The sequence below is a fragment of the Octopus bimaculoides genome, chromosome 5, assembly GCF_046866305.1.
Source record: "Octopus bimaculoides isolate indiv1 chromosome 5, ASM4686630v1, whole genome shotgun sequence".
Lineage (NCBI taxonomy): Eukaryota > Metazoa > Mollusca > Cephalopoda > Octopoda > Octopodidae > Octopus > Octopus bimaculoides.
Window position 1 is genome coordinate 93,533,234 of NC_142932.1, and position 27,790 is coordinate 93,561,023.

Sequence of the window (27,790 nt, forward strand, 5' to 3'; positions counted from 1 at the left end):
TATATATATATATATATATATATATATATATAAATATATATATATATATATATATATATATATATATATATATAAATATATATATATATATATATATATATAAATATATATAAATATATATATATATATATATATATATATATATATATATATATATATATATATAAGCAATGTTAATTCTCTAAATGAAGTATTAACAGTAACTGCACGATAAAGTGTAGTATATTGCCACTTAAGTGTGGCTGACCCCTAGGGGTGGATGTTACTGTTGCTTTTAGCCCCAGGAGGACATCTCCTCCAGCTGGCTTATCGACACACGACTGTGTCCTGTTTGCCAAGGGAGTTATCCCTCTCACCTCGACCAGCAGCACGAACGTATCCGGATTTCAGGGTTATTTCCCTTCGTCGGCGTTCGACAGCTGATGACCTTGGTGAGAGAGACAAAAACCTGGCAAACCTTATATCTTCTTTTCCAGTGAGATTCTTCACTGATATTGAAAAGGTGAAAACAAGCAATGTTAATTCTCTAAATGAAGTATTAACAGTAACTGCACGATAAAGTGTAGTATATTGCCACTTAAGTGTGGCTGACCCCTAGGGGTGGATGTTACTGTTGCTTTTAGCCCCAGGAGGACATCTCCTCCAGCTGGCTTATCGACACACGACTGTGTCCTGTTTGCCAAGGGAGTTATCCCTCTCACCTCGACCAGCAGCACGAACGTATCCGGATTTCAGGGTTATTTCCCTTCGTCGGCGTTCGACAGCTGATGACCTTGGTGAGAGAGACAAAAACCTGGCAAACCTTATATCTTCTTTTCCAGTGAGATTCTTCACTGATATTGAAAAGGTGAAAACAAGCAATGTTAATTCTCTAAATGAAGTATTAACAGTAACTGCACGATATATATATGGTCTGGCTACACCAGACCATATATATATATATATATATATATATATATATATGGTCTGGTGTAGCCATCTAGTTCACCAGTCCTCAGTCAAATCATTCAACCCATGCTAGCATGGAAAGCAGCCATTAAACGATGATGGTGATGATATATATATATATATATATATATATTTAATTATTATATATTCAATAATAGGATAAAAATCTTTTACAAGAATTTTATCAAGAAGCTAGTGTGAAATATATATATATATATATATATATATATATATGTGTGTGTGTGTGTGTGTGTGTGTATATATATATATATATATATATATATATAAATGAGAAACATGTCTAGCCCCAGTCAAGGGAAAATAAATTAATATAAATTTGTTCCTTAAGTACAGAGCCAGTTTCAGAAAAGTAAAAGTATATTTAATCAAGTTAATGTGAATATATAAAAGGATGAAAGACCAGGTCAGTGTCGGAGGGATCTGAAATCAGAAAAAAAAAAAAGGCACGATTAAATATAAACAGGGCAAGGTTCCAAGGAAATTAGTGATGATCAGCATCAAAGAAGAAACAGTTAAAAAGTGGAATCAACTGACTCATCATGAAAAAGAAATGTCTTTTCCTCTTCATCTCAGCAAACTAATTCATTCCTGTTTAGAACTGTTTATAAATATGATGAAAAATTTAGGCCGATTCTTTATTGTCATAGTCCAATCTACCAAAAGAGAAATATAAATGAATAAAAATTTTAAGCTTTTACAAACAATTATATCTTTGTGTCACATCATCATCATCATCATCATTTAATGTCCGTTTGTCCATGCTGGCATGGGTTGGATGGTTTGACCAGGGATGGTAAGCTGAGGGACTGTAACAAACTCCAGTCTGATTTTTCATGGTTTCTATGGTTGGATGCCCTTCCTAATGCCAACCACTCCAGCAGTGTAATGGATGTTTTTACATGCCACCAGCAAAGGTGCCATTTGCATGACACCAGTATCTGTCACGACTCCTCTTTCTTTACAGTATCATTAAACGCAAGGGCACCATCATCCATGCAGACACATTTCTCTCCTATGACACCATGGTTTTCTCTCACACACTGTCTTGCAATCCAAAATACTTCAGTTCTTTGGTCCTCACGCTGCTGAACATTGGCAAACTTCTTTTCTGCTACTCCCTTGGTTATATACACCTGTCTCTTAGCTTCTCTTTTGGCTATCTGATACATTTTCCTGCTACCCCAACTCTTCCAGGCCTTCTAAGCCTGTTTCTTTGTTCTAATAGCCCTGTCTACGTATTGTTCCACCACCATGTTACCCTAGGTCTGGAAGGGACTTTGCACCAGCAACAGATTTGGTCTGTGGCACTCAGTAAGCTATCTCACGGGAATTCCCAGCTGTCTTCTATGTTATGGGACTGTATCTCCTCTCCCCTATCTTTTCCAGATTGATCTGCTTTTTGGTTTTCTTCTGGCCTCGAGTCTAAAATCACTAATGACTTGTCTATGCTGCAGTGTACACTCTTCACCAGGAAGGGTCTTTGTATTTAAGAGCAGCCATGCATCCTGCTGTCTGCAGAGTCACTGATTGATAGGTAATCAGGTGGCTAGCCGGCTTCCTAAAGTTTGTGTTGCAGATCAATAGGTTATTCACATCACAGAACTCCAGGATCCTAGTTCCTTCTTCATTTTTGGTTCCAAATCCATGGCCCCCATGTACACCATGGAAAATACCAGGTTGCTGTCCGACATGCCCATTAAAATCTCTGACCACAACGATGAGATCATTGTCAATCATCTTTGAGGTAGCCTGCAGAAGAATATCATAAAAGTTCATTTGGTAGGCCCACTTGTAGGGCGTAGGCAGAGATAATTGTAGCTATACCATTCTGCAAGACTGGCCTGAGTTTAAGTACTCTATCGCACACCCTCACTACTTCTATGACTTTATCCACCCATTTCTCTGCAAGAAGTATGCCCACACCTTCTATTCTATCACTATTACCTTCCCAGAAGAGTTTATACCTATGTGCTTTGCCTGCGAGGACTCTGGCTGAAGCTCCTCTCCCCCTTACCTCTTGTACACAACATATATCAACACGTCTCCGTTCAAGTGTCTCTACAATCTCGCTAGACTTACCTTTCAATGTGCCTACATTTACAGTGCCAACTCTGAAAACTGGGAAAGAAATATGGGAGGTAACACAGGAAGGAGAGATGTTATTCAGCACCTAAAATGAAGGTTCCTGTGATCATTTGGTAACAGACGTCATAATAGTTGTTCTTGCTTTTAAACTACCGTCATTCAAACATGTTAGAATTGTTAAGGCTGTTGCCTCTACTGGGGGGTGGGAGTAAGGAAGTACTGTATATGAAAGTGTTTATGGCATTGTAAATATAAGCGTTATGAGCATTGTGGGTATAAGCATTACTGATACTTCAGATATAAATGTAAAAAAAAAAGAGAGGGGGGGGGGGGTAAGTGGGCTGCTATCTGGTTTAGTTAGTCCAGAGGTGGTGGGGGAGAGAAAGGAAAGGGTGGCAAGATTACCAATATAAGAGGAGAGAGGGGAAGGTCAACTGGATGTCCAGTAAGAGAAAGAGATTTCCGGTGTTGGGGTGGGGGTAGGAAAGGGTGGGCATAATCACAAACACGAAAAAGGGATAGAGCAAACAAGAAGGAATTATTTTAGAGAAAAGTACGAAATATGTATATACATGTAGCCAAGAAACAAGGTTAGACGTTGTAGGGTTAGAACAAACAAGATAGAATTATTTTAGAGAATAGAAGAGTTTGAATGAATGAGGTGATTAAAATACAAGAGAGATTCTTAGCTTAGCTGTGCATATTTTCAAGTGTCATCAAATGGCCAAACACATGGAATAAACTAACAAAAGTCTGAGACAGGGGATGGAACAGGTGTGGAGGCGAAAGCCAGAAATGGATGAAGATAGCAGACTTTGCCCTAAGCTAGTAAGAGAAACAGCAGGGAGTGTAGCCATTGCAGCAAGAAATAAGAGAGATACAGACAGGAAAGAAATTATTTTAGCAAATGGTACGAAATATGTATATGTAGTCAAGAAACCAAGGAAGGGATTATTATTTTAGAGGGAGAGATTGTAATTTGGAAGTTATTTTTTCTCTTTTATTCTCTTTTACTTGTTTCAGTCATTTGACTGCGGCCATGTTGGAGCACCACCTTTTAGTCGAGCAAATCGACTCCAGGACTTATTCTTTGGAAGCCTAGTACTTATTCTATCAGTCTCTTTTGCCGAACGACTAAGTTACAGGGGCGTAAACACACAAGCATCGGTTGTCAAACGATGTTGCGGGGGACAAACACAGACACACAAACATATACACACACATATATATATCTACATATATACGACAGGCTTCTTTCAGTTTCTGTCTACCAAATCCACTCACAAGGCTTTGGTCAACCCGAGGCTATAGTAGAAAACACTTGCCCAAGGTGCCACGCAATGGGAATGAATTAACAAAAAATTGTTTCATGTGTCTGTTCCCAATATGACTATAAGTGTCACTGTTGTTTCTTCTACATTTCATCAGTACACTTAGCAGTCTAAGTCTTTTTTCTCCTCTTACTCACTTTACATGCCTTCACTCTTTCTCAAAATTAACATTCTATATTCAACATAATATACTTCAGCCTAATTTTCCTCTAGTGATTGCAGAACTCCAATATGCATTGCTGATTAAGTTTGGAGATACCGGATTATACAGTGACATCACATATACAGCTTACAGTTGCAAACTCAGATTATATACAGTTAATACAGTTTTGATCTGTCAAAGATTAATAGGAATATGTTACTCCACTATTAACTTAAATACATTGAAGTTGCTACATAATGCTACCAGTTTACCCGACTAAAACTGAGTTCAAATCTCCGATGGTTGATGGGAACACAAGAGTTGCGTCTTTTGTATAATAAAATGAATGTGGAAGCCTTTAGAGGTTTTTCAACATCCTTCTGAATCGCACAATATTTTTGTGATTAATCATCTTGAGCCATTCTGAAATCAGATTTGTAGAAAATAGAAGAAAATAGAAGTACAATACCTTTAAAAAGGTCAGTTTTCCTTTATTTAATTTTCAAGAAGTAGATCCGTTCAAACACCTCATCCACTTTTTCCTCCTTGTATCTGTGGTTTAGGTCATTTTCCTCAATTTCTTCAATGCTGCACATATCACCTTCATAACAGAAATATAAATCAAGTGCATGAAAATTGCTATATGACAACTGGTATGTTGTACTTTCTTGAAAGGGACTTCAAAGTGAAACCATTTTGAAATACATAGTGTTGTGGTTTGCTAAAGTCATTTTGGTTATTTAAAATAGCTGTACACCTGTACTTACTACATAATACTTGATGATTAAGAATATTGCATAGCTCACCTACAACTTAAAAGATCATAATCACATCATCCTGACATATATTAGTTGGTCCTATGAGAAGCAATATGGAAGTTACTTCTTTTTTTGTGTTAGGTTAGTAATCATTAGTAGCAAATTGTAGAACATTCCTTGCCTAGAATAGTTGAAAATCAGTCTTTTCAAATCATTATATGAATTTAGGTCATCTTAAATAGATGAATTGTGTTGATAAAAGCTGAATATTTTAGGTTAATAGTGAGATTCACTATAAAGTTTGCAACATATTTTCAAGGAATTGGGATTTGTTTTTTAATTGGAGAAGGAAAGTCAAAACCCATGACAATTGTTAGTAACTTTCAAAGAAAACAGGAGATAATGTCAAGAAATTAGGATTAATTTCATAGAAAATTCAATTTTTATGCTTTGGGGAAAATCTTTACTTTGAAGAGTAACTTTTATAGACTTACCAAATAAATCTTGGATATCCTCTTCAGTAGTATTGTAGGGTGGACCTGAAGAAACATGAAGATATAAATCATTATTGAATATGATATGTTTAATTTCCTTATTACATATAATTTCCCACATCAGTATCAATGATATGTTTTAGAAAAATCTGAATGTATTAATTACAATGGATAATGAATTTTGTGTGTTCAAACTGTAAGTTGAAAGTGGAAACCCAAAACCTGACATAACTATGCAATTAAGAAATTTTCTTTGCAGCTACATGGCTTTGGTTCAGTCCCACTGCACAGAATTGTCATCTACCATAGCCTTACTTTAGGAGTAAATTTGGTAGACAGTAACAGTGCAGAAGTATGACATATACATATATACAGAGTGTGATTGGTACATTGTCGCCATTTTATATTTTGAGTTTTGCACATGCACATTGTTTGTTTTTGATTTTGTCAACTACACAGTATAGTAGGGTCAGTTGGGTACCATCTGTGAGAAAAACAGCACCATAATGCAATTCACTCTTTAGTATTCCAAGATATTTTTATGTAATTTTGGTAAATATATCTGTTAAAATGTGATGTCAGTGTTATTTTCATTTCTGTGTAATGTAGATGACAGTTTATTCACTGCACCCTATATATATATATGAGTGTGTGTGTGTATATATATATATATATATATATATATATATCCTAATCATTGTGACCATTTAATGTCACTTTTCCATATTGGCATAAGCTGGACAGTGTGTGGTGTGTATTTGTGTCTCTCTATTTCACAATTGCTGCTGGCTTGTTCATGTCTCTGTAACTTAGCAGTTCAGCAAGAGAATGGTACACTAAATACACTAAACTGAAAAATAATTACTGGGTCAATTTCATTTGCTAAATCTTTCAAGATGGTGCCCCAGAACAGTTGCAGTCCAATGACAGAAACCAGCAAAAGAGTCAAAGGAAAGGAGTCTATGTCTGCTTAGCTGTGAAGAGATTTAAGCCCTGGTTGTTCAGCTCTAGTCTCATGAGCAGTAAATGAAGTGGAAATTTTCCTCTGGTTGCAGACGTACGTAATACTGAACACACTCTGTGTGGCATACATGCAGCTCTTGCAGGGTACTTTACTGCCATAGCTCTTGCAGGGTACTTTACTGCAATATTTAGGAAGTGTGGCATCTTGAGGAAGTGTCTACAATCATAGTCTCAGATTTACCAATGCTTTTCAAGTGAAATTTGGTAAATAGAAATTATACAGAAGTCTCCCACCACCAACACCATTGCTGCTTTTGTATCATGGATACAATCCATCTAATATTAAAACACTTCTAAGCAGTCTTTGTCTATCCTATTTCACTTTTTAACCATTTTGTCATAAGTGTGTGTGTGTGGGGTGCTCTTCAAATCTTCATATTGATACCATTAGAGTAATGGTAACATTGTTCACATACTACATAAGACAAAGTCAAGCAACTTGGTGATTCAATGTGTGAAAACATGGAATAAAGTTCTTTACTTGGAAATAAGAGTTGACACCAGGAAAGGCATGTGGCCATAGAAAACTGCCACAAAATGTTTCATTCCACCCATGCCAGCATGGAAAAAGCAAGTACAATAGTGATAATGATAATGGGGTATGATTTGAGGTGGATTTGGTTGCTATTTCTAGCAGATTAAATGACCACATAAAACCTCCCTCATTGGTCCATGTATTTAAGCATACCTTTCCGTTTTTAACTGCAGTGTATATTTTGTACATTCAATGCACATATTGACTGTGCGTATATACTGTACATACCATGCTTCTACTTATCATTTCTTTCACTTAGGACACATTGTTCACTCTTATATTTCCATTATTTCAACTCATTTCTCTTCCACCTTCCTATCTCTAATCATAGACCAATGCATGAAATCTTTCTCAGTCTTTGCCAATTTTCTTTCAAACAATTTTAACCATTCCATTAAAGCTCCCCACTTACTTCCCTCATACTATCTCTTCTCCAAATCCAATGTTGTGTGTATTTATTTTATTCTCTAATGTGTCCCTTTTTCTACAGTCCATACATAATTATCTCTCACCACTTCCCTTCCATTTCAACTGACCTGGCTCTTGCTAATACTTTTCACTGCTCCTCACCCTCATTTTACTTCTTCACACATTACTCTATTTCCATAATACTCACACTGTCCTTTTCCTCTCCTCCCACCATACAAACACCCTACACTGCTCTGTCCCTTCTTTTCCATTTATTTTTCTGACACTGTGCTATCAGCCTCTCTATTCTGTATCCTCAAAGAAGGGCAACATTGGGTTTTTCACTCCTCATAGTAAATCAACTCATTGTAATTTCATATATTTTTTCTCCATGAACTTTTATGAAATAACATTTGTCAATGGAGACCACCAGCTTCTTTAGATTTTAGGTTCTATCTAATATATCAACTGCTGATGTGAAATGTTCAAGACTAAAACTAATAAAAAAAGTAAGAAATACAAATAACTGTAAAAAGAAGGCAAGTAAACACTATATAAATATACTCAAATATAAAATGGAGGATTTTTTTTCTTTTACATTGTCCCTCAAAAATGAAAGGTCCTTATTTTTAAGTCTTTTTGGAAAGTGTTTCATGATTACTTAGAAATTTATATGAACTTCAATATAAGTGGTTCATATTCTTGTGAGGGATGATTTTCAAAGAAAGGAAAATCTCACCATATATTCAAGTGGTTATAGTGTATCTTGCTCTATCATTCTTCATTTACCTGGAAATAACGAAGGGTCATACTGCACTGCGGAAATCATATAGCGACAGTCAGGGGAAAGTAACCCTTTTATCACCTGGGCATACCTAAATGCAACAACAACAACAATCATATTTTCAAAATAAAATATTTTCTCTTTATACTGTTGAAGTTCAGAGGAAAGAATAAAGAAAACAAAATAAACAAAAAAATGTCACTCTATCGCATTTTTTAACTACTTCTAATATTGGATTCCAATTCTGGCACAAGGCCAGCAATTTCAGGGATCAGGGTTAAGTTGATTACATCAACTCCAGTGCTTAACTGGTCCGTATTTTATTTATCCCAAAATGGAATTTGAAATCAGAATGTAAAGACAGGCAAAATGCTTTTGCCCAGCATGCTAACAATTTTGCCAGCTCGTTGCCTTAAATATTTTTAATGTCAAGAGTCAGTACAAATTGAGTTGAGACACTTACAATGAGCATGAAGTGAGACTTGAACATACATATCTCTTAACTGCTGCCTTGAAGCATTAGTTAATTATGTTACTACAAACCACATTCAGTTCACCTAAGAATTCAGGATTTAACTCTAAGGTCTTTATATGCATTATACGTCTTTTTAATACAATAACGTGGTGAATCTGTGGTTGCTCTTTTTAAAACATTTGTTAACAACTAAAAAAGGAGAAGTGGGGGAACTAAAATGGAAGTGATGTTGATGACAAATGGGACAGAATTTAGTTCCACCTGTTAAATTTTGGTTTCAAATCTCACTGGTTTCAATTTTACCTTTCATTCTCTTAAACTGGAGTAAATTCAGTTGACTATATCCTAATGTTACAAATTTGTTGTTTGGTACAAAGTACTACTACCACTACTACTACTACTACTACTACTACTACTACTACTACTAATAATAATAATAATAATAATAATAATAATGGTGAAACCATATGACATATTACCAGCCAATGTACACCACTAGCCTAGAAAGAATATAAGAGACATCATGGCAATATAGCAAGTATTGTCCATTGAACACTTTGCAACAAGTATGGACTTGACAGTGCAAAAAAGTGGTACAAACATAAACCCAAAGGCATCATCGAAAATGATAATGCAAAGATCCTGTGGAGTTTTATGATTCAGTGTGACCATCAGACAGAGAATAGGAAATCAGACAGTGTTAATTGAGAAAGAAAGCAAATGACGCTGGATCATAGATATAGCATGCCCAGCTGACAACAAGGTATGTGGTAAGGAAGAAAGAAAAGCCGATAGATATGACAGGTTAACATGAGAGGTTAAGCAGTTGTGGTCGATGGAAAAGGTGGTAGTAGTATCAATAATTGTTGGAGCCCTGGGAACAGTGAGTAAAAATCTTGAGAAGTACATGGAACAAATAGGGGCTGCAATAAGGGTGGAGCATTTGCAGAAGACAGCACTGCTTGGAACCACTCAAATACTCCAGATGATACTCGAAGAATAAAGGGTTTTACCTTAGTTCACAGGAAGTGAACAACTGGCACCGTAGTACATCTCCAGCATTAGAAGCTGTGCAAAGACAATAACAATGCAATGATAACAGAGCATTGGACAAAATATCTGAGAAATGTGGTCATTTCATTTACCAGGGACAATGTTACTTTCATCTTTCCAGGATTGATAAAATAAATACCAGTCAACTATATGCATATATAAATATATGCATATATACATACATACATGTACATACCTACATATATATGTATATATACATGCATATGTAGGTACAGGACATCAAAAAAAAAAAACGTGCACAGAATGAGAAATGAAAACATAAAAAACAAACTTTTTTTTGAAACAACGACAAAAACAAGCAGAGAAATGAGACATGCAGCATAAAGAACATTCCCTTCATCAGTTGTCCCCTGTTTTATCTACTCCACATTTCAAAGGTAAGAACAAGACTCGACTTCATTAAAACAGTCCTTCCCGCAAAGCAAATTAAATAAAATTTGGGATTTTTTTGCAGAGGGTGAAAGTGGTAACAAAAAGCAAGACAGTGAGGACAAAACAGTAAAAACAAACGGTGAGGGCTGTTGAGCCAAGACACTGTGAAGTGGTGAATGCTTGGAAAAACGAGCTTTCAGAAGAGACAGATAAAAGCACGTCTGTCTTTAGGAAGGAAGTGGAAGAAAGAGAGATGAGTGTGTGGGTGGGATGTACCTACATATATACATGTGCACACACACACTCATATATATATATATATATATATATATTTAAATAGGAATTAGCAACATGAATGATTAGACAATACACTGACTGGAATATGTGGAAAATATAAAAGAGGAAAAATGATATTAATCTAAAAAAAATGTAGTATGTAATTGTATCAATGGAAGGATGTATTCTTATAATCATCAGTTTATATTGCTATTATTATTGAGCATTATGTAACCTACATTTATTATGTCACCATGACTATGTAATTATGTTATTGTCATTAAACAAATGTCACCAACCTTATTTTGGTTTTGGGCCAGAGAGCAACAAGAGCTGCTCGATCCCAAATAGCATTAAACTGTCCTTCAAAATCCCTGTGATTTGGCAGAAAAGAAAAAGAAGAAAAATTAATTGCAAAATTTATTACAATTGGTTGAAATGTAAAGCACTTCTAATTATATTCTGGAAGAAAAAAATAACGTATTTTTACTTCCTTTATTTTAGTTCAGTTAAAGGAAGGCCTAGAAGGAATTACTGCAAGTGAAATAAATGTCAGAGATGCTTTGCCCCCCATGCAGAAACTAGGAGCTACTTAAAAATAATTCAAGCTATTTTCCTCGTGGTGCCTGAAGCCATGATAATGTTGGAAATCCTTCTGTATCTTCAGCAGATATTTCAGAGTCACAAACATTTTGCCCCTAAACCTCATCACATGAATGGGGCAGTAAGGACTGAAGTAGCCTTTGTCAGAAAAAAGATTCCATCTGGGGTACCTTATTAACCACCACCACTTTGAGATGACTTCAATTGCCATAGTGATCATCTTGTCTTTTTGGAGACTTTCTTCAAACTAACACACAGAGACCTAAAGACAGTCTTCTACAACATGACTATTAATGATAATTCACAATCATTGTAAATTAAAAAAGAATGCAAAAACAGTCACATTCATTAATAAAATAACATCTGATTATATTTTCTCAAAATTTAAATTGGTAAATTAATAATAACTGTCGTCATTGTCCATTTTTCTCTGCTTGGAACAGGTGATGGTTGGAAACAGGAAGGGTATCAACCTATAGGAAATCTGCCTCAATAAATTCTGACCCATTCAAGCATGGGAAAGTGGTTGGTAAATTATGATGATAATGTAAGTGAAGATCTTTAATTACCAAAATGCATGTAGCTGGCATGGAATAAATGCCATAAAATGCTTTTATTCAGCTTATCAATTTATGAGCAGTTCCTTTCTCACATCTGTCCTAAATCAACACCATTGACATTTCTCCCTGAAGATTTTTTTCTAGGACAGGAGGAAATTGAAATTCTTGGACATGAGAAACAACCACCACAGCCACTACAACATCACCACCAATACTGCCTTTCCTATTGCCAATTCTCATCTGTTTCCAAACAAGTTAATATTTCCCCATATCCAGACATCATGTGATCACATGATATACATCACTGGTTACAATGTGCTCCTCATCATTTTAGCTTTCAAATGATGCCACACCATTGGCTAAGCAAGTAGGCTGATATCCAGATATATTTACACTTAATATTGGAAATGAATGACATTGTTTCTTTGACAGTGACACTCATTTACAACTACAACATGATGTCAGTCAGGGAGATACACACACACACAACTGGCTTTTTTTAAGCTCTAGGCTATAGTAGGAGACACTTGCCCAAGATGCACACCGAGGGACTGAACCTGGAACTATGTGGTTGCAAAGCTAGCTACTCAGTCATTCCTCTGTGTCCATGTTCAAATATTGAAAATTTAGTAGAGTTTAAAAAAATGCAATACTTACTTTGAAAATTTAAACATATCCATGCAATATAGTTTGATTTTCTCATCTTTGCTCTAGATGAAAGATAAAATTCAAATGAAATACTTATTGAAACAATTTTTGAACAGCTAACTTCATTTTTCTGGATTTCTTTACTATAATATTATAATCTCAGTTCTTAAGTTGCCATTTATTATTAACTCATTAGTATTCAGATCACTCTGTCAAATATGATTGCTTATTTTATTCTCATCATTCTGTATTACTCATGCATTGTCTCATAGCTTCGAGATTTCAATGCTGTGAACATTGTTTCTTTTTCGAATGATATTGTAGGGAAGGTGATAGAGGCTGGATCTGACCAGTCTGAACATAAAACAGAATATTTCAGCCAGATTTGACCAGTTTAAACAATTAAGCATCATGTATGTATAAATGCACTTAAGGTGAGAATGAACTCACAAACACCACCACCACCAAAATGAATATTTACTGCAAAGAGTTTTCCTGTGTTGTCCTTTAATTCTTCAACAGTATATTCCAAATTCTGGTCTGTAAAAAATTCCTGGAAAGCTTGTTCAGCAATGTCAACTCCAACAATATTATGCCCTTTATCTGCTAATCTGAAAAATAAACAAATTACACCTATATATATGCATCATCATCATCAACATCATTTAACATCTGCCTATATTTACACACACACACACACCACTGGAGATAATGTTCTGTTGGATCCTTGTAAATTTAGTGGGTGAGGGAAAAACAAGAGCAGGGAAGGAGTTCCAAAGGGATGTAAGGTTGAGAAAAGGATTGGAAACAGTATTTATTACAGGATGAGAAGTTGCATCTCAATGGGTGATGGCTAAAAAGGGACATCATTTTTATTAGATGTGGTTCTCATTACTTGGAAGTAGATCAGCTCCCATTAGCAAACCCTTGAACAAGTATTTCAGCATGTGGGTAACTTACACCCTTGACACAGAGCCACTGTGTCTATGTTGTTACAAGTATTTACAGAATACTAATGCAAAAGATTTCCAGTCAAAGACCTGCCGTTAGTCAATGAAGAAGCTTGAATCCATAAGTAATGGCTCTGGAAGCTATCCCATCTTTTAGACGGTGCATAAAACTTGTGGACTATTTAGTATTAATTAGTAATAGATGTAACTCTTTTACAAGCATAACATAATCAAAAGACTGACATAGATTTCTTCAGTCTTTAGATAGAGCACGTAAGGTCAAGAAACTATACAAGTGCTTCCTTGCTGGTTCTTTTTATAAGGTGTTCAAGTAATCTCCAAACTAACTTCAGGATCATGTTACTGAGTCACTGTTATTCAAAGACAATACTTACCCTTTCATTTCTACACATTTCCCACAGAGGGGAAATAAAATTTTTATTCCATTTCTTCCATCAATAAATTTGTCCAAATGTTTCTCAAGTGATCTTAAAGACAAAGGAAAAGAACAGCAAAAATAAAAAAATTATTTCAATAATATTCAATAAAAACAATAATAATTTTTTTGACAGAGTACCATGCTAGTTATTTAAAGGGAAAGGTGTAATCAAGAGATTGAACCTCAATATGTTACTGGTACTTGTTTTGTCAGTAATGTGGGCACAAGTAGCAAAGAAATCCTGGCAGAATTAGAAACCAAGAACAAGATAGGGAGCCTTTATGAGATCACTCAAACCACTGGTAATAACAGCTAAACCCTTCAGTGGTATCCAGCCTGGGGTTTTGTGGATCTCTGCAGCACTACAAATGTAGCAGTATGCGTGTGTGTACATGTGTAAGCATACAAATATGCATGAATAGAGGCTTAGGATTGTATGCCTGTATCGATGCTTTGCATGAAAAGTATTGAGGTGAGAAAATGTGATGCTTGTTGACATCCCCCAGCTTCATACTGCTGAAGATGCAAGAGGAAATAAACGATAAATCCTTAACTCAGGGAAACAAGCAAGGCTAAAGGTGATGAAGGGCATCTGATTGTGAGAACAATGACTGCAAAATGTATTTGCTAGCAAGGGAAAGAAAACAGACATTAAACAAATAAATTAATTTTCATGCAACTGAGAAACAGTGGATTGACCCCTCTAATTCTTGTTTCCCTTCATCTTCTCCCTACCCCTTTTACATGCCAGTCCTTCATTTCTGTTACCACTTGGAAGAAAGGGTAAGAGCAAAAGAATGGTAATTAGACTTAGCAAACTCTTCTAAGAAATTTACTATAGGTTAACTCCTTTGAAACCAGCCCACCAGGGATTGACCCTCATTCTATGATACAAATTTCTCATTTTAACCCTTTAACATTTGAAGCGGACATATCTGGCCAAAATGTTCTACTTGCTTTATGTTTAAACTGGCCAGATCTGACATCTCACACCTACCCTGAATGTCATTTTGAACATAAACAAATGCATCATTAAAACCTGAAGGTTACAAGATAATGCAGGATAAATTCAAGACAATCATCATTATCCTCTTCCTTTTCCTCTTCATCATCATCATCATTTAGTATCTGCTTTCCATGCTAGCATGGGTTAGACGGCTTGTTTGAAACTGCTAAACTGGAGAGCTGCACCAGGTTCCAATCTGATTTAGCATGGTTTCTACAGCTGGATGCCCTTCCTAAATGCCAACCACTCCGTCTGACAGAATAATCTGAACGCTTAAGGGTAAAGAGATCTAAATAAAAAGTTTCTTTTAAAATTTCATGTTGATTTATGTTTCAAACATCAGTTTAATTACTGCAAAATTATTTTATTATTAAATTCTTCATTATTTTCAGAATTAATTAAAACAAAGACTGTGTATTTTAACAGAAATATGGTAACAAAGAAGTTGACTATAGGTATGATGCAGTATCAGTGATGTGACAGGAAATAGTCATCCCTCAGCTGGTCACCCAGCATCCTTATCAACACAAGGCAAGTAAGGGAGTCTCTAGGCAGTTACCTGATGTGCTTGAAGTAGCAGATAAGCTTCCCTCAAATAACACTATCTTATAAAGGGTAGATCACCTGTGCTATGTAGCTCTTAAACAATAAAAAAAAACAGCTCCTGGGATCATATCTTGGGTCTAGTGGGACTGACTTTAGGTCTGTCATAAATTTAAAGGCTCATTAGGTCAAAGTTTATTTCAGTTTCCATGGCATATGAAAATAACTAAATAGTATGGCAGCACAATCATGGCAAAACTAGACAGTTACAACTTGAGCCGGACATGGTACTTGATTTAGTTAATTAGTTAAAAGATAATTGAGTAACTTACATGTGCTTTTCCTCCCTGTGGAAACGAATATCCCCAATGTTCCACTGATTGATCCAGTAACTACTTTCGTCAAATTCTGCATCAGACGTAGCTTTCTTTTCACTCTCAGTCATATTTGGTTCTTCAAAACAAACAGAAGAATAAATTCAAAAAGGAACAACACACATTTATTAAAAGACTGGTTCAAGAGTGTCAAAGGGATACATTTTTCAGGCAAGTATTTATATTTCTTCAGCAAGTATTGTTTTTCATCACTACTTTGATAAGTATGGCAGAGTCCATTTTTTGCTGAAGAGAGCTAATCAGAATGAAATATGTCTGGGGATGCTCAGTAAACCAATTGGCTATGTGGTGTCCCATCTGACCAACGTACAGGGAAGGACAGAGGGAGCAAGAGATACAGTAGATGACATTGCTGAAGGTGCAGGTAAAGGAGTCAGTGATGTGGTAGGGGCAGTGGTGCATGCCAGTGAGGATAGCGGTATTGGAAAGGTTTTTATATTTACACACACACACATCCCACCCATGCCAGCATGGAAGGCAGATGTTAAATGATGATGATGATATTACTAACTGAATATTCAAGAAGTAGAGTGAACTCACTACCATTAGCAGAATTAGATGTAATCTTTAAACAGTACTCTTAACCCTTTCGTTACTGTATTTATTTTGAGATGCTCTATGTTTCTTTCAATTACTTTAAATATAACAAAGAATTTAGCAAAATAACTTAGTTATCGTTCAGCTAGTGTTAAGAACATAAACTGTGACTAAGGTTTGGTGGAAGATTTTAATTCAAAACTTATGAAAACAAGACATTTGTACTACAGAGCCAGACCTGGTTTCAGCCGGGTTGGTAACGAAAGAGTTAAAGTATATGAATTTGCTACTTAAGTTTCATTGACCAGGATGTGACTGAACTCTCATTGAACACTGATTTATGATCGAAAGCAAAATATGGTTACTCATGAAAGAATAAGAAAGAACAAATGTCAATGTCCAATAAATAACCATTTCTAGACTTTCTAGCCTTTCTTTCTTCTTTCTTTTTTTTGTGGGGGTGGAAATACCAGAAAAATAGATGAAATAGCTATGACTAGAATAACTTAAATCAAACTAAATCATATGATACTACAACAAGAAATATTTTTTAAAATTACTGTTTTTGATATTTACTCCATAACTTGGAATTCTACCTATACTGATGTGTAACAAATGCAGATAAAATGGCCTTAATCATGTGTAAGATTAAGACAATGGAGCAAATATTCATAAGTTCAAAGATTAGCAATCCAAAGAATTTAGAACTAAACCTTTTATTATAAGATTTTTTTTTTTGAAATACACTGTAGTTGTCTCAAGTAATTTTGAAAATAATGAAGAAATAGCAAAATATCTTTGTTCTACTCTGCTTCTTTCCTCCTCAAGACCACCACCACCGCCACCATCACCATCACTTCTGCTGCGACCCATCACCTCCTAATTATTCTTTATCCCTTGATATCCAAAAGCACTTCACTTGTTGGTCATTGTTCATCTAGAGTAGTGGTTCTCAAAGGGGACAGTACTGCCCCTTTGGGGCGGTGGAAAGATTCAGGGAGAAAGTTTAAGAAAAGTGGGGATGATAATGGGGAGACAGATGTAAAAAAAAATTATTAATTAATAGGTTAATTACGTTTATTTGTGAAATACAGTTGTTTTGAATTTGCTGCAGAAAGTGGTTTATATGTAGGGGGGAGGGAGAGGGGCCGCTAGGAATGTGGCCTGGGTGCCTGTGTTTTATTTACTTTGTTTAAAAAAAATTATTTACTTTGTTCTAAAAAAAACCCCTCATACATGTTTTGTGCATACGCGCATTCGCGATAGATAGTCGTTGTAGGATCGACTACTCACGACAAGCTAGCGCGGACGCGCGACTGCGCGTTGGGGACCACTCTGCTTTAGTAGTACCTAGTACCTATACACATATACACGGAAAAAACGGACAGTATCGGAAACATAAACATGACACAGGTGTTAATATATACGCAAGAGGCCTTTCGATAATACGACAGAATTAGGACAAGATAAAAAAATGAAAGTTGTCAATATTTAAAGTCCTTTTGCCTATACTGCGGCTATAAGATATGATAAGTAGTAACGCTAAAAGGGAACTATATCCAAAAGAACTCAGGAGAAGGATCGAAAGAAGGGATGAAATGGGATAAAGACAGAAGGAAAAAACAAACAGAATGAAAAGTGAAAATTAAATCGAGGCTCTGAAGTGAATGCTAGGCTGGGGCAAGAAAAAATAAACCTCTTACCTAGACAATAGTCAAGCAGAAAAGAGGATGGATGACAAAAATATTGAATGGCCTTGTGGCCCCAAAAAGCGAAGGGAAAGAAACCCACAGACTGGTAAGAGCAGGTAGGAGGAAAGATGGAGTGTAGAGAAAGAAGGAAACAGACAGGAAGTAAGTGACAGCGATAGATGGAGGAAGAAATGAAGGGTAGAAAGATAGATAGAAATAGATACGGAATGTTTTGCAAACAAGCGATAGAAAATATAGGCAATGCCGACCAAATGTTGACCGCTGTGTGGGATGCCGCTGAGTATGAGCAGAAGTGGGTGCGTGGCTTTATACAAACTCATAAGAAAATTATGCACAGGAGGTTTTGGTCGTCCTGAAGCTATAGAAGAGACTTACCCAAGGTGCTACGCAGTGACACTGAAACTGGAACTATGTCGGTAAAGCAAACTTTTTACCACACAGTTACGCCTGTAAATATATATATATATATATATATATATATATATATATATATATATATATGTGTGTGTGTGTGTGTGTGTGTGTGTGTGTGTGTGTGTGTGTGTAAGAACGACCGTGCAAACTCATAAAGGAGAGATGGTGACGAATGGAAAAAACAGAGGACTCCTTTTATTTAAACGCGTCGCACGGTCGAACACACAAAATATATCAATGATGATATACAAAATATGTTATGCTACGATAACATATGTGAATTCGTAAATACCAGTAATGAAGAGACGATAGAAGGCAACCGTATGAAATGAATAACAGAGTTATTTATTGTGGCATAAAAGTGTATGTCTGTGTGAGAGTGTGAATGCGACATATAAGAACATAATCAAAGACAGGCCGTCGTACAAAGAAAAGTGTGTATGTGAGTGATACATGTATGTGTATGTGAGATATTACAGCAGATAGAAAGAGTCAGTAACACGTGAGCATTTATACCAGTTCTTGAGTACACTATAGGAAAAGTCTGTATGTGAGAGTAGTTGAGGCTGTGAGTGTGGCAGAGCGATCACTAGTTGTGATGTGGTGGCTTCCATGCCGGGCCGTGATTCTTGTTATACAGATGTTCGTCGTTCGTCGCTGGCTGAGATCTCTTGTCTGTTTATTTATCGTGGTGAAGCTGAGTCACCTAACAGAATCGAAGAGAGAGATGTGCCGCGGTGGTTTAGTTTGGTGTACATAGAAAGTCGTGTAGACGCTGGTGGTGATTGATGCTGGTTAGTAGTAATCGTAGAATCGTGTTGGTCATGACGATGATGCTGGTTAGTAGTCGTAGACTCGTGTTGCTGATGTGGCGGCGGTGGTGGTAATCGTGGCTGGACGAAACTGTTGATGTGGTCGCTGGCTGATTGTTGCTGCTGCTGTCGTGTGGTACACGGCACAGTCTCTATAGAGAAACTGGACCGAGACGAATTTGGCCGCCGAGTTAAAGCTATTTATAACAAACTATCGGCTCCCGAAGGCTTCAGAAAAATACTCTATCACGTGACCTTATTAGGGGCCGTGATTGGTCAGTTTGCGTTCTGGCGGGAACGGTTCGAAGAAGTTGCCGCTTCGAATAATAATCAGTCACGTGATGACAAGGAGATGGGTTCTCCGCTACGCTCGCGCTTGTTTATATTTAAATGAGAAGAATGGCGATAGCAGTTTTGTATCTAATGGCGATAGGTAGTTTCACTACATATATATATATATAGCGGTTCGGGAAAAGTGACCGATAGAATAAGTACTAGGCTTCCAAAGAATAAGTCTTGGAGTCGATTGGCTCGACTAAAACGCGGTGCTCCAGCATGGCCGCAGTCAAATGACTGAAACAAGTAAAATAGTATATATATATATATATATATATATATATATATATAACTTCTTGAATATATGCATGTATATATATGTGTGTGTGTTTGTGTGTCTGTGTTTGTCCCGCCTCCCCAGCATCGCTTGACAACCGATGCTGGTGTGTTTACGTCCCCGTAACTTAGCGGTTCGGCAAAAGTGACCGATAGAATAAGTACTAGGCTTACAAAGAATAAGTCCTGGGATCGATTTGCTCGACTAAAGGCGGGGCTCCAGCATGGCCACAGTCAAATGACTGAAACAAGTAAAAAAAGTAAAGAGTACATATATATATATATATATATATATATATATGCATGTACATATGTAACGGTTGGATTTTTATTTTTGTAGCGATGCGTGTTATGGTGCGACGTCGTGATCGCCAGTTTGTAACGATAAAGTTTTTAGTTCATGTCGAGGGTCACCAGTTGTAACGAGGGAAATTGATTTGTAAACAATATTATGATGATATCGGTGGCAGCAGTTATGATGATAAAAATTTGTTGTTATAACTACATGTTGCAGGATGCGAAAGATGAACAATGCTCGAAGTTTTAAGGAAATATTTATTTACCGTTACATTAGAATACCTTGCCTCGACGGGCAGGTTATAATATCCGAGAGCATGCGAAAGAAAGCTGTGGTAGAATGTTTCTTTGCATAATTTGGCGAATACGAATTGTTAGTAGTAATCCACAGATAGCGGTAGAATATGTTGTAAGAGAACAGAATTAGAGCTTGTGGGACGTTGTCTCACAGTTGCTGACAGTAAACTTCATTTCTTTCTCTGGCCAAGGTTCTAGCTGGTCAGCCAGACTTCATTTTCGCTGAGTCGTCCCCGACTGGTGACTAAACTAACTTTTTGCTTGGGGAGTTCTTGCTTTTATAACTATCCAGAAGGATAGATATATCATTGAGAACAATAGATTTAGTTGGTGGTCTTGTTATCTCTATTCTAGCTTTTGGTGAAGTAGAAGAGGTTAGAAAGGGTCAAGTGGTGAAGACATTATTTCGGCCTAGCTGAAGGCACCTGGAAAATGTAAAACTCCTGTCAGAGAAAAACCATTGTTCCACCGTGGGGAAAGTTCTGTTGCAGTGTTAATTTAAATTTGGCTATGGTGGATCGAATCCACTTAATGCATGCAAGATCCACTACACATACTTACATCTATACGTATCATAATTAAGGGGTCAGCGCAACAGTTGCTTCGCCACATACTGAAGTTCAGAAATAGCAGCTAAAGTGCTGAAACTCCAACAGATGAATAAATTGATAATCCTTTACCCTTTTAATTGTAATAATTATTTATATATATATATATATATATATATATATAAGCATGTGGGCACAGGACGTCACGAAACGTGTATAACAAAAAATAAGAAATACGGGTACGTGGAATATGAACTATTTTTTCGAACAACGAAAAACACAAATAGAAAACAAGACAAACAACACAAAGAACGACGCTTCATCAGTTGTTGGCTGCTTTTCTACTCTCGTATTTCGAACACGTCCACCGAGTCTTTTCCATCCTTGGTCCTTTCGTGCTGTGACACCTCTCTCTAGCGGCAACTTGGTTTTGTCAGCGACTAACCCAGGCTCCGCTGTTCGTCAAGCTAAGAAAAAATAAAGAATTGTTATGGTATCGGTCGCTCTCCGACAGGTTTATGGTCGAGCTTGTGGCACTTGAGACCTTCGACGTTCTGGTCCCTTCCCACGAAATTTCAGGCCTTGTGCCTTTAGCAGAAGGTATTATACTGAAAATTAAAACAACACATGACGGTCTACTCGTTAGAAATAGTCACAAAAAACATATTAGACGTTATCATTTCGCTTCTTTTGCATATTTGTAAACTTTGTGCTTGTGTAGCAATCAATTTGGTGCGTTGATGAAATATTATTTTGCGCAGTTAAATTAAAACGGATAAGTGAATTAGATCAGATTATGAAGATTAAAATACAAAAAATAAAGAGAAAGATCCATGCTTACCGTTAGATTCTGTTATAGTCAAAAAAGAAGTATGTATATGTATATTGAACAAGTTTGAAATAATCTGAAGATAATTTAGCATGTAGGGAGAATAACATAGACACTGATTTTAATTATATAAAAGGATACAACAGAATTGCACTGTTGACATAGACTTAATTTCTTTTACTAATATATTTCCATAAGGTTTTCTCTTATGTTCTTAACCTCATAGCCATGCCTGCACCTATGGTTATTATTGAAAAAAAAACTGAAATTTTTTAATTTTTGTTTCGTGTTATATAACGTGTGAGTCATTAAAATTGCTCCTTATAGTAAATGCAGACTGAATTAGTTTAGATACATTTATAATTGCAAGAACTTTAGAGTTCCAAACAAACTGCAAAGAACTTCAAACGAATTATTCTTCTATCAATCTGTCCGTCCGTCTGTCTATCTGTTTATCTTGTATATGTATGCATGTATGTATGTATGTATGTATGTCATTATTCAGTTTATTTCAAGATTTCTTGCCAATAGAGAAAGAACCAGTTTCCAACCTAGATCCAAGGCTCGTTCATTGGAATTTCAACATCAACAATAGGGTATTTTTGTATGTATGTATGTATGTATGTGCAGATTTTTATGTATGTATTCTCATGCATATAATTGCATTTATAGACATGCTCATATATATTTAAATGATAAACTTCTGGAAAGTTTTACAGATTTTTACACTTCCAGTGATGGATTGGCTCTGTAGTCTTCGAATTAGCTTTCTCCTTTCTGGTTTTGAAAAGCCTAATTTCTCAAGATTGGTATGTATGTATGTATGTATGTATGTATGTATGTATGTGTGCCAGAGGGTTTGCAAATCCAATGTTAGGATCCACAATGAGCAGAACTTACTTGCAGGTATTGGTAGTGCAAATCAGAGGTGCAATCTGTGTGGATGTTTTTTCAAAACACTGTCTGGTTTAAAAAGCCACATCAGACGCCATGAACGGGCTAAGGTGTAGGTGCAGGAGGTGGTCAAACTTTGTGTAAGGAGTAGACAACCACCATGTATGTATGTATGTATGCGTGTTAATCTTTCTCTCTCTCTCTCCTTCTCTCTCTCTCTCTCTCTCTCCCTTTCTCTCTCTCCCTCTCTCTCTCTCCTTCTCTCTCTCTCCCTTTCTCTCTCCCCCTCTCTCTCTCTCCTTCTCTCTCTCTCTCTCTCTCTCTCTCTTTCTCTCTTTTACACACACACACAAAAAAATTTAAGCGATTTACATATCCTAAAGCCAAAATAAAAACAATGAAAACTAGCACTCCGTCGTTTACGATGGTGTATGGTCCAGATGATCAAGTCTACAGAACAGCCCGCTTGTGAAATTAACGTGAGGGTGGCTGAGCACTCCACAAACATGCGTAACCTCCGAACCTTTTGTTTTTTTATTTCGCGTCCATTTTCATTATACATTTTTTAAAAAAGGATGGGGGGGGGGGGGGTCAGGGAAAGAAAAGAAAGGAGGGAGAAAAGAAGCAGAAAAAGAGAAGAAAGAAAAAATAAAACATCAGTGCGGTCGTAAATCTATGCCGTTTGAAAGGTATTTACATAAAATTTCATTAAAAAAAAAAAAAGCCATTTTCCTAAAAGTTATGAGGGGAAAACTCGGATCTTGTTAATTTTTCGAAACTTCTCACACAGAGGTGTGACGAAATATTTCTGGACAATAGACATGAGTTAAAATAAGAACAATAACAAACGAGTGAAGAACGAATATATAGTGCATGCGTTTATTTGGCCAAAAAAAAAAATTACGGTACCGAAATATAACTATATCTGTTTCAATACACGGTTTTACATCAGGAATCTTACTGCACAAATTCATAGATCTAAGTTTAATATCTATTTTTTTATCGAGTGAGTAAATTATTAACAAGGAAAGTAATTGCGTGCATTCAAATAACTTTACTCGCTAAGTTGTTTCCCTTTACCAGTTAGAGAACTAGTTTCCCTTTACCAGTTAGGTTCTATCTCAAAATGCTTGATATTTTTTCTAGCCTAGGAGCAAATTAATAGGATTTCAGTGAGTAAAAGAAGTTCACAAAGTAAAAATAAATAATTGAAACATATTATTATTATTATACGTTTTCTTTATATATCGTTGTTGTTGGCACTCCGTCGCTTACGACGTCGAGGGTTCCAGTTGATCCGATCAACGGAACAGCCTGCTCGTGAAATTAACGTGCAAGTGTCTGGGCACTCCACAGACACGTGTACCCTTAACGTAGTTCTCGGGGAGGTTCAGCGTGACACAGTGTGACAAGGCTGACCCTTTGAATTACAGGCACAACAGAAACAGGAAGTAAGAGTGAGAGAAAGTTGTGGTGAAAGAGTACAGCTGGGTTCGCGACCATCCCCTGCCGGAGCCTCGTGGAGCTTTAGGTGTTTTCGCTCAATAAACACTCACAACGCCCGGTCTGGGAATCGAAACCGCGATCCTATGACCCCGAGTCCGTTGCCTTAACCACTGGGCCATTGCACCTCCACTCTTTATATGTCATTTTAGTGTAAATTGACTTGAGTCCGCATTCACTAACCCAATTTCTTTTACGATATTTTTTCATCAGATTCTATCAGTCTTTCTGCAGCTGAGCAGCTATTTTCAGTCTAATTCAATATATGCTGGGACTTACCCTGCTTTCAAAGTAGTAAATTATTGAGTTATGTCTCCTCTCTACTTGAATAAGAACATATAAGTTTTACTCTTCTCAGATGTAAACCTGGTACTTTATATCTATTTGTATTTCTCTCCTACGTAAAGACCAAAGTTTAACACAGGTTTCTGCAACGCTAGACGATTAGAACTAATTTCCACATACGACAGAACGCAATTATATATCGATATTTTTTTCTGTTTTTTTGTTTTGTTTGTTTTTCTTTGAAACAATGCTATATTATTTATTGAAATGTTGCTTTGTTAAGAGGCCATGATTTTTTTAGTGATTCTAAACGCTTTGTCACCTGTTCGAGCGTAGACACCGTATTGTAAATGTATTTTCGGGATACTTTCCTCCAGTTGTTCATTTAAGGTGGGGGAAGATTAGTTATTATTGCCGGGAACTGAGTTTTTAACTTCCGGTTAACATATTTAAGGTATTAACAATGTTACCAATAGTCAGTGCTAACCATACTTAATCTACGCATCTCTAAAAAAGAAGTATGTGATCTCCAGTTTTAAAACGGCGGGTATTTCGTTTAAGGTAGATTTAGCTAATGACTAATTAAGTCGATGACTATGTGAAATCTGTCTCGTAGACTCCACTACTTTTATATGTGTAAGTTGCTGATTATCGTTGCCATCAGCCTTGTAGCATATCAAAAGTCCCAGACACAACTGTACCTCAAATAGCTTCAGCATAGGTTTACCCGTTTGTGATCTTGTGGGCAGCCAACTCAAAAACATCTCTCGGTATTCTTATGCGTTTTATTTCCATACTTCCACACGAAGCTATCTGATATTCTTTTGCTAAAAGTTGAACCGTTTCAATATAGCAAATTTGAGTTCAAATTTTTCTTGAACAAGGGAACAAAATCTGGATCTTATCGGTTTGGCTGCCAGCATTTCAAATGCCAGCTTCCAAATCCTGACTTATGATCGGGTAAATGTAATCAAATTTTAAACCTCTAATATTTTTCTAAAATTTTTCTTGAACAAGGGAACAAAATCTGGATCTTATCGGTTTGGCTGCCAGCATTTCAAAAATTAAAGTTTACCCAAAATTTTAAAGATTGGCACAATAATACACTTGCTCAAACTGAATTACTGGAGTTATTTAATTTTTTTCCAGAAAAATGCTCTTAAAAAGTTATAGAGGTTTAAAATTTGATCATTTTCACCCAGTCAGGAAACAGGATTTGGAAGCTGTCATTTTGTGCGTTGAAATCCTGATATAGCACGTGTTGTCAATATTTGTAAACAATACGTGTTATGTCTCTGGTAATTTTCTTTCATGTAAATAAATGCTTATGTTAGTTCAAAAGATTTATCCAAAAAATCTTATTTAGCACACCTCACAAGCACCTCAATGCTCAATGACAAACAGAAGCGAGTAAACAAACATTTAAACATTCAATATACACTGAATGCAAATGGGATAAACATATTACAATTTAAATATGTTGGCAATCTTTCGCTTTGAGTACATTTTACGTTATTTCTAATCCACGTGCGTTTGTTTATGTTTCTGAACAAGATCGTCGCTTTCCGTATTTAAAAAAAAAATTTTTTTTTTTTTACTTATGTGGGGAATCAAGGGACTTATCTTTTGAAGTCGGCGTAAAGCGAAAGTGACAGAGACAGAGAGAGGAGCGTAAGATCCCCTCTTTTTCTCTCTCAATCACTCACTCCAAAAAGTAAATAATTAAAAAAAATTTCAGTTTAACTACAATTTAAATATGCTTAAAAATCAAACATTTCCTTTTGGGTATAACACCCTTGGATCTTTTTGGTTTAACGGGCAACATTTTTCATTTATGTTTTATGTAGTGTTTTTGGTACCGAAACACTTTCAAACCTCGTATACTTGTATATTTTTGTGTTATAGAACAGATAAAAATTTTTGTATTCGAAGATATTTCATGTTAAAAATTGTCTTATTTCGATAATTTTAACCAATCACTGACGTCTATTCAGTTGAATACAGTTACTGCTGTGGCGGTGTATATGGTATTAATCCCTTGTTGACATATTTCATCCGGTTTTTTGGTTTGTTTTCTTTTGAAGCAGACAAAATTACAGAAAATGGTAATTTATACGCATATATTGTTTATATAATAAATTACGCTGTGCGTATTTGTGTTTGTAACAATTTTTCGCTAGTACTCAGTAACACATTTCCTAAATGATGGTAGAGTTTGATTTGAAGAAGATTTGGCTGCTATTATGCTTGAATTACACTATTCTACTTGTTTCAGTTGATTGAATAATAGCTAATAAGGGGACAAAGCCATCAAAATACTTGAATATTGCCTGCACTTGTTATTGATGCTGGCAGAATTATTAATGCACCTCCACCAAGTGCTTCATTTCCTAGAAATAGCAGCAAAATCTTCTTCAAATCAAAAAAGGACGATAGCGTAACAACGGCAAACAGGACAAAACACGATAGAAGGATCATTCGCAGCCAATTACCTCTTCAGTCGGAGTCTGGAATGTCTACGTAGTTTCGCCCACTTATCTCCGATACTACTCAAAACCGGTTGGGACAGGGACTTAAGCTAAAAGCATTAAGCCTCTGGGCAAGGCAAACAGATGTACGTATACAGGAAAAAATAAGTAAACAACAGAAAGGATCTTTCGCCTATCGGAACGAATTTAACATACAAAACAGAATTATATGATGGACACACGCCTTTAAGCTATACAACAAAATGAGAATTATTATACAATTACAACAACAATAAAAGAAAACAAACAAAGTCTTTCGACTATCAGACGAGTGCAGTAAGTTAGGAAAAGGAAAATGGAAAAGTCATAACAGACCGGCTGGCAGGACAGAACAGAAGCGAACGACCTCAAAGGCGGCCGGCCCAAAGAGGACGACAACGCCTGAACAGGGCAGTGACCATGTGGTAGGGAGGAGAGGAGCAAGAGAGAGAGAGAGAGAGAGAGAGAGAGAGAGAGGAGCAAGAGAGAGAGAGGAGCGAGAGAGAAAGGGGAGCGAGAGAGAGAGAGGAGCGAGAGAGAGAGAGAGGAGCGAGAGAGAGAGAAGAGCGAGAGAGAGAGAGAGGAACGAGAGAGAGAGAAGAGCGAAAGAGAGAGAAGAGCGAAAGAGAGAGAGGAGCGAGCTCTCGCTCCTCTCTCTCTCTTTCTCTCTCGC

At 36.4% G+C, this 27,790-nt stretch overlaps 1 protein-coding gene across 1 annotated transcript; it reads right to left on the reverse strand.

Annotated features, from left to right (window-relative positions):
- Positions 1–1,308: 1,308 nt before the first annotated feature.
- LOC149135642 (putative thiopurine S-methyltransferase) lies at positions 1,309–27,527 on the reverse strand. Its single transcript, XM_089352642.1, has 10 exons — positions 27,454–27,527; positions 15,808–15,928; positions 13,883–13,975; positions 13,019–13,148; positions 12,547–12,599; positions 11,026–11,100; positions 8,535–8,620; positions 5,780–5,824; positions 4,997–5,128; positions 1,309–1,389 (listed from the first exon to the last, which is right to left on the reverse strand). The coding sequence occupies exons 2-9, from the start codon at positions 15,918–15,920 to the stop codon at positions 5,019–5,021; spliced, it is 705 nt and encodes a 234-aa protein (XP_089208768.1). The 5' UTR covers positions 15,921–15,928; positions 27,454–27,527; the 3' UTR covers positions 1,309–1,389; positions 4,997–5,018.
- Between the last annotated feature and the right edge of the window lie 263 nt (positions 27,528–27,790).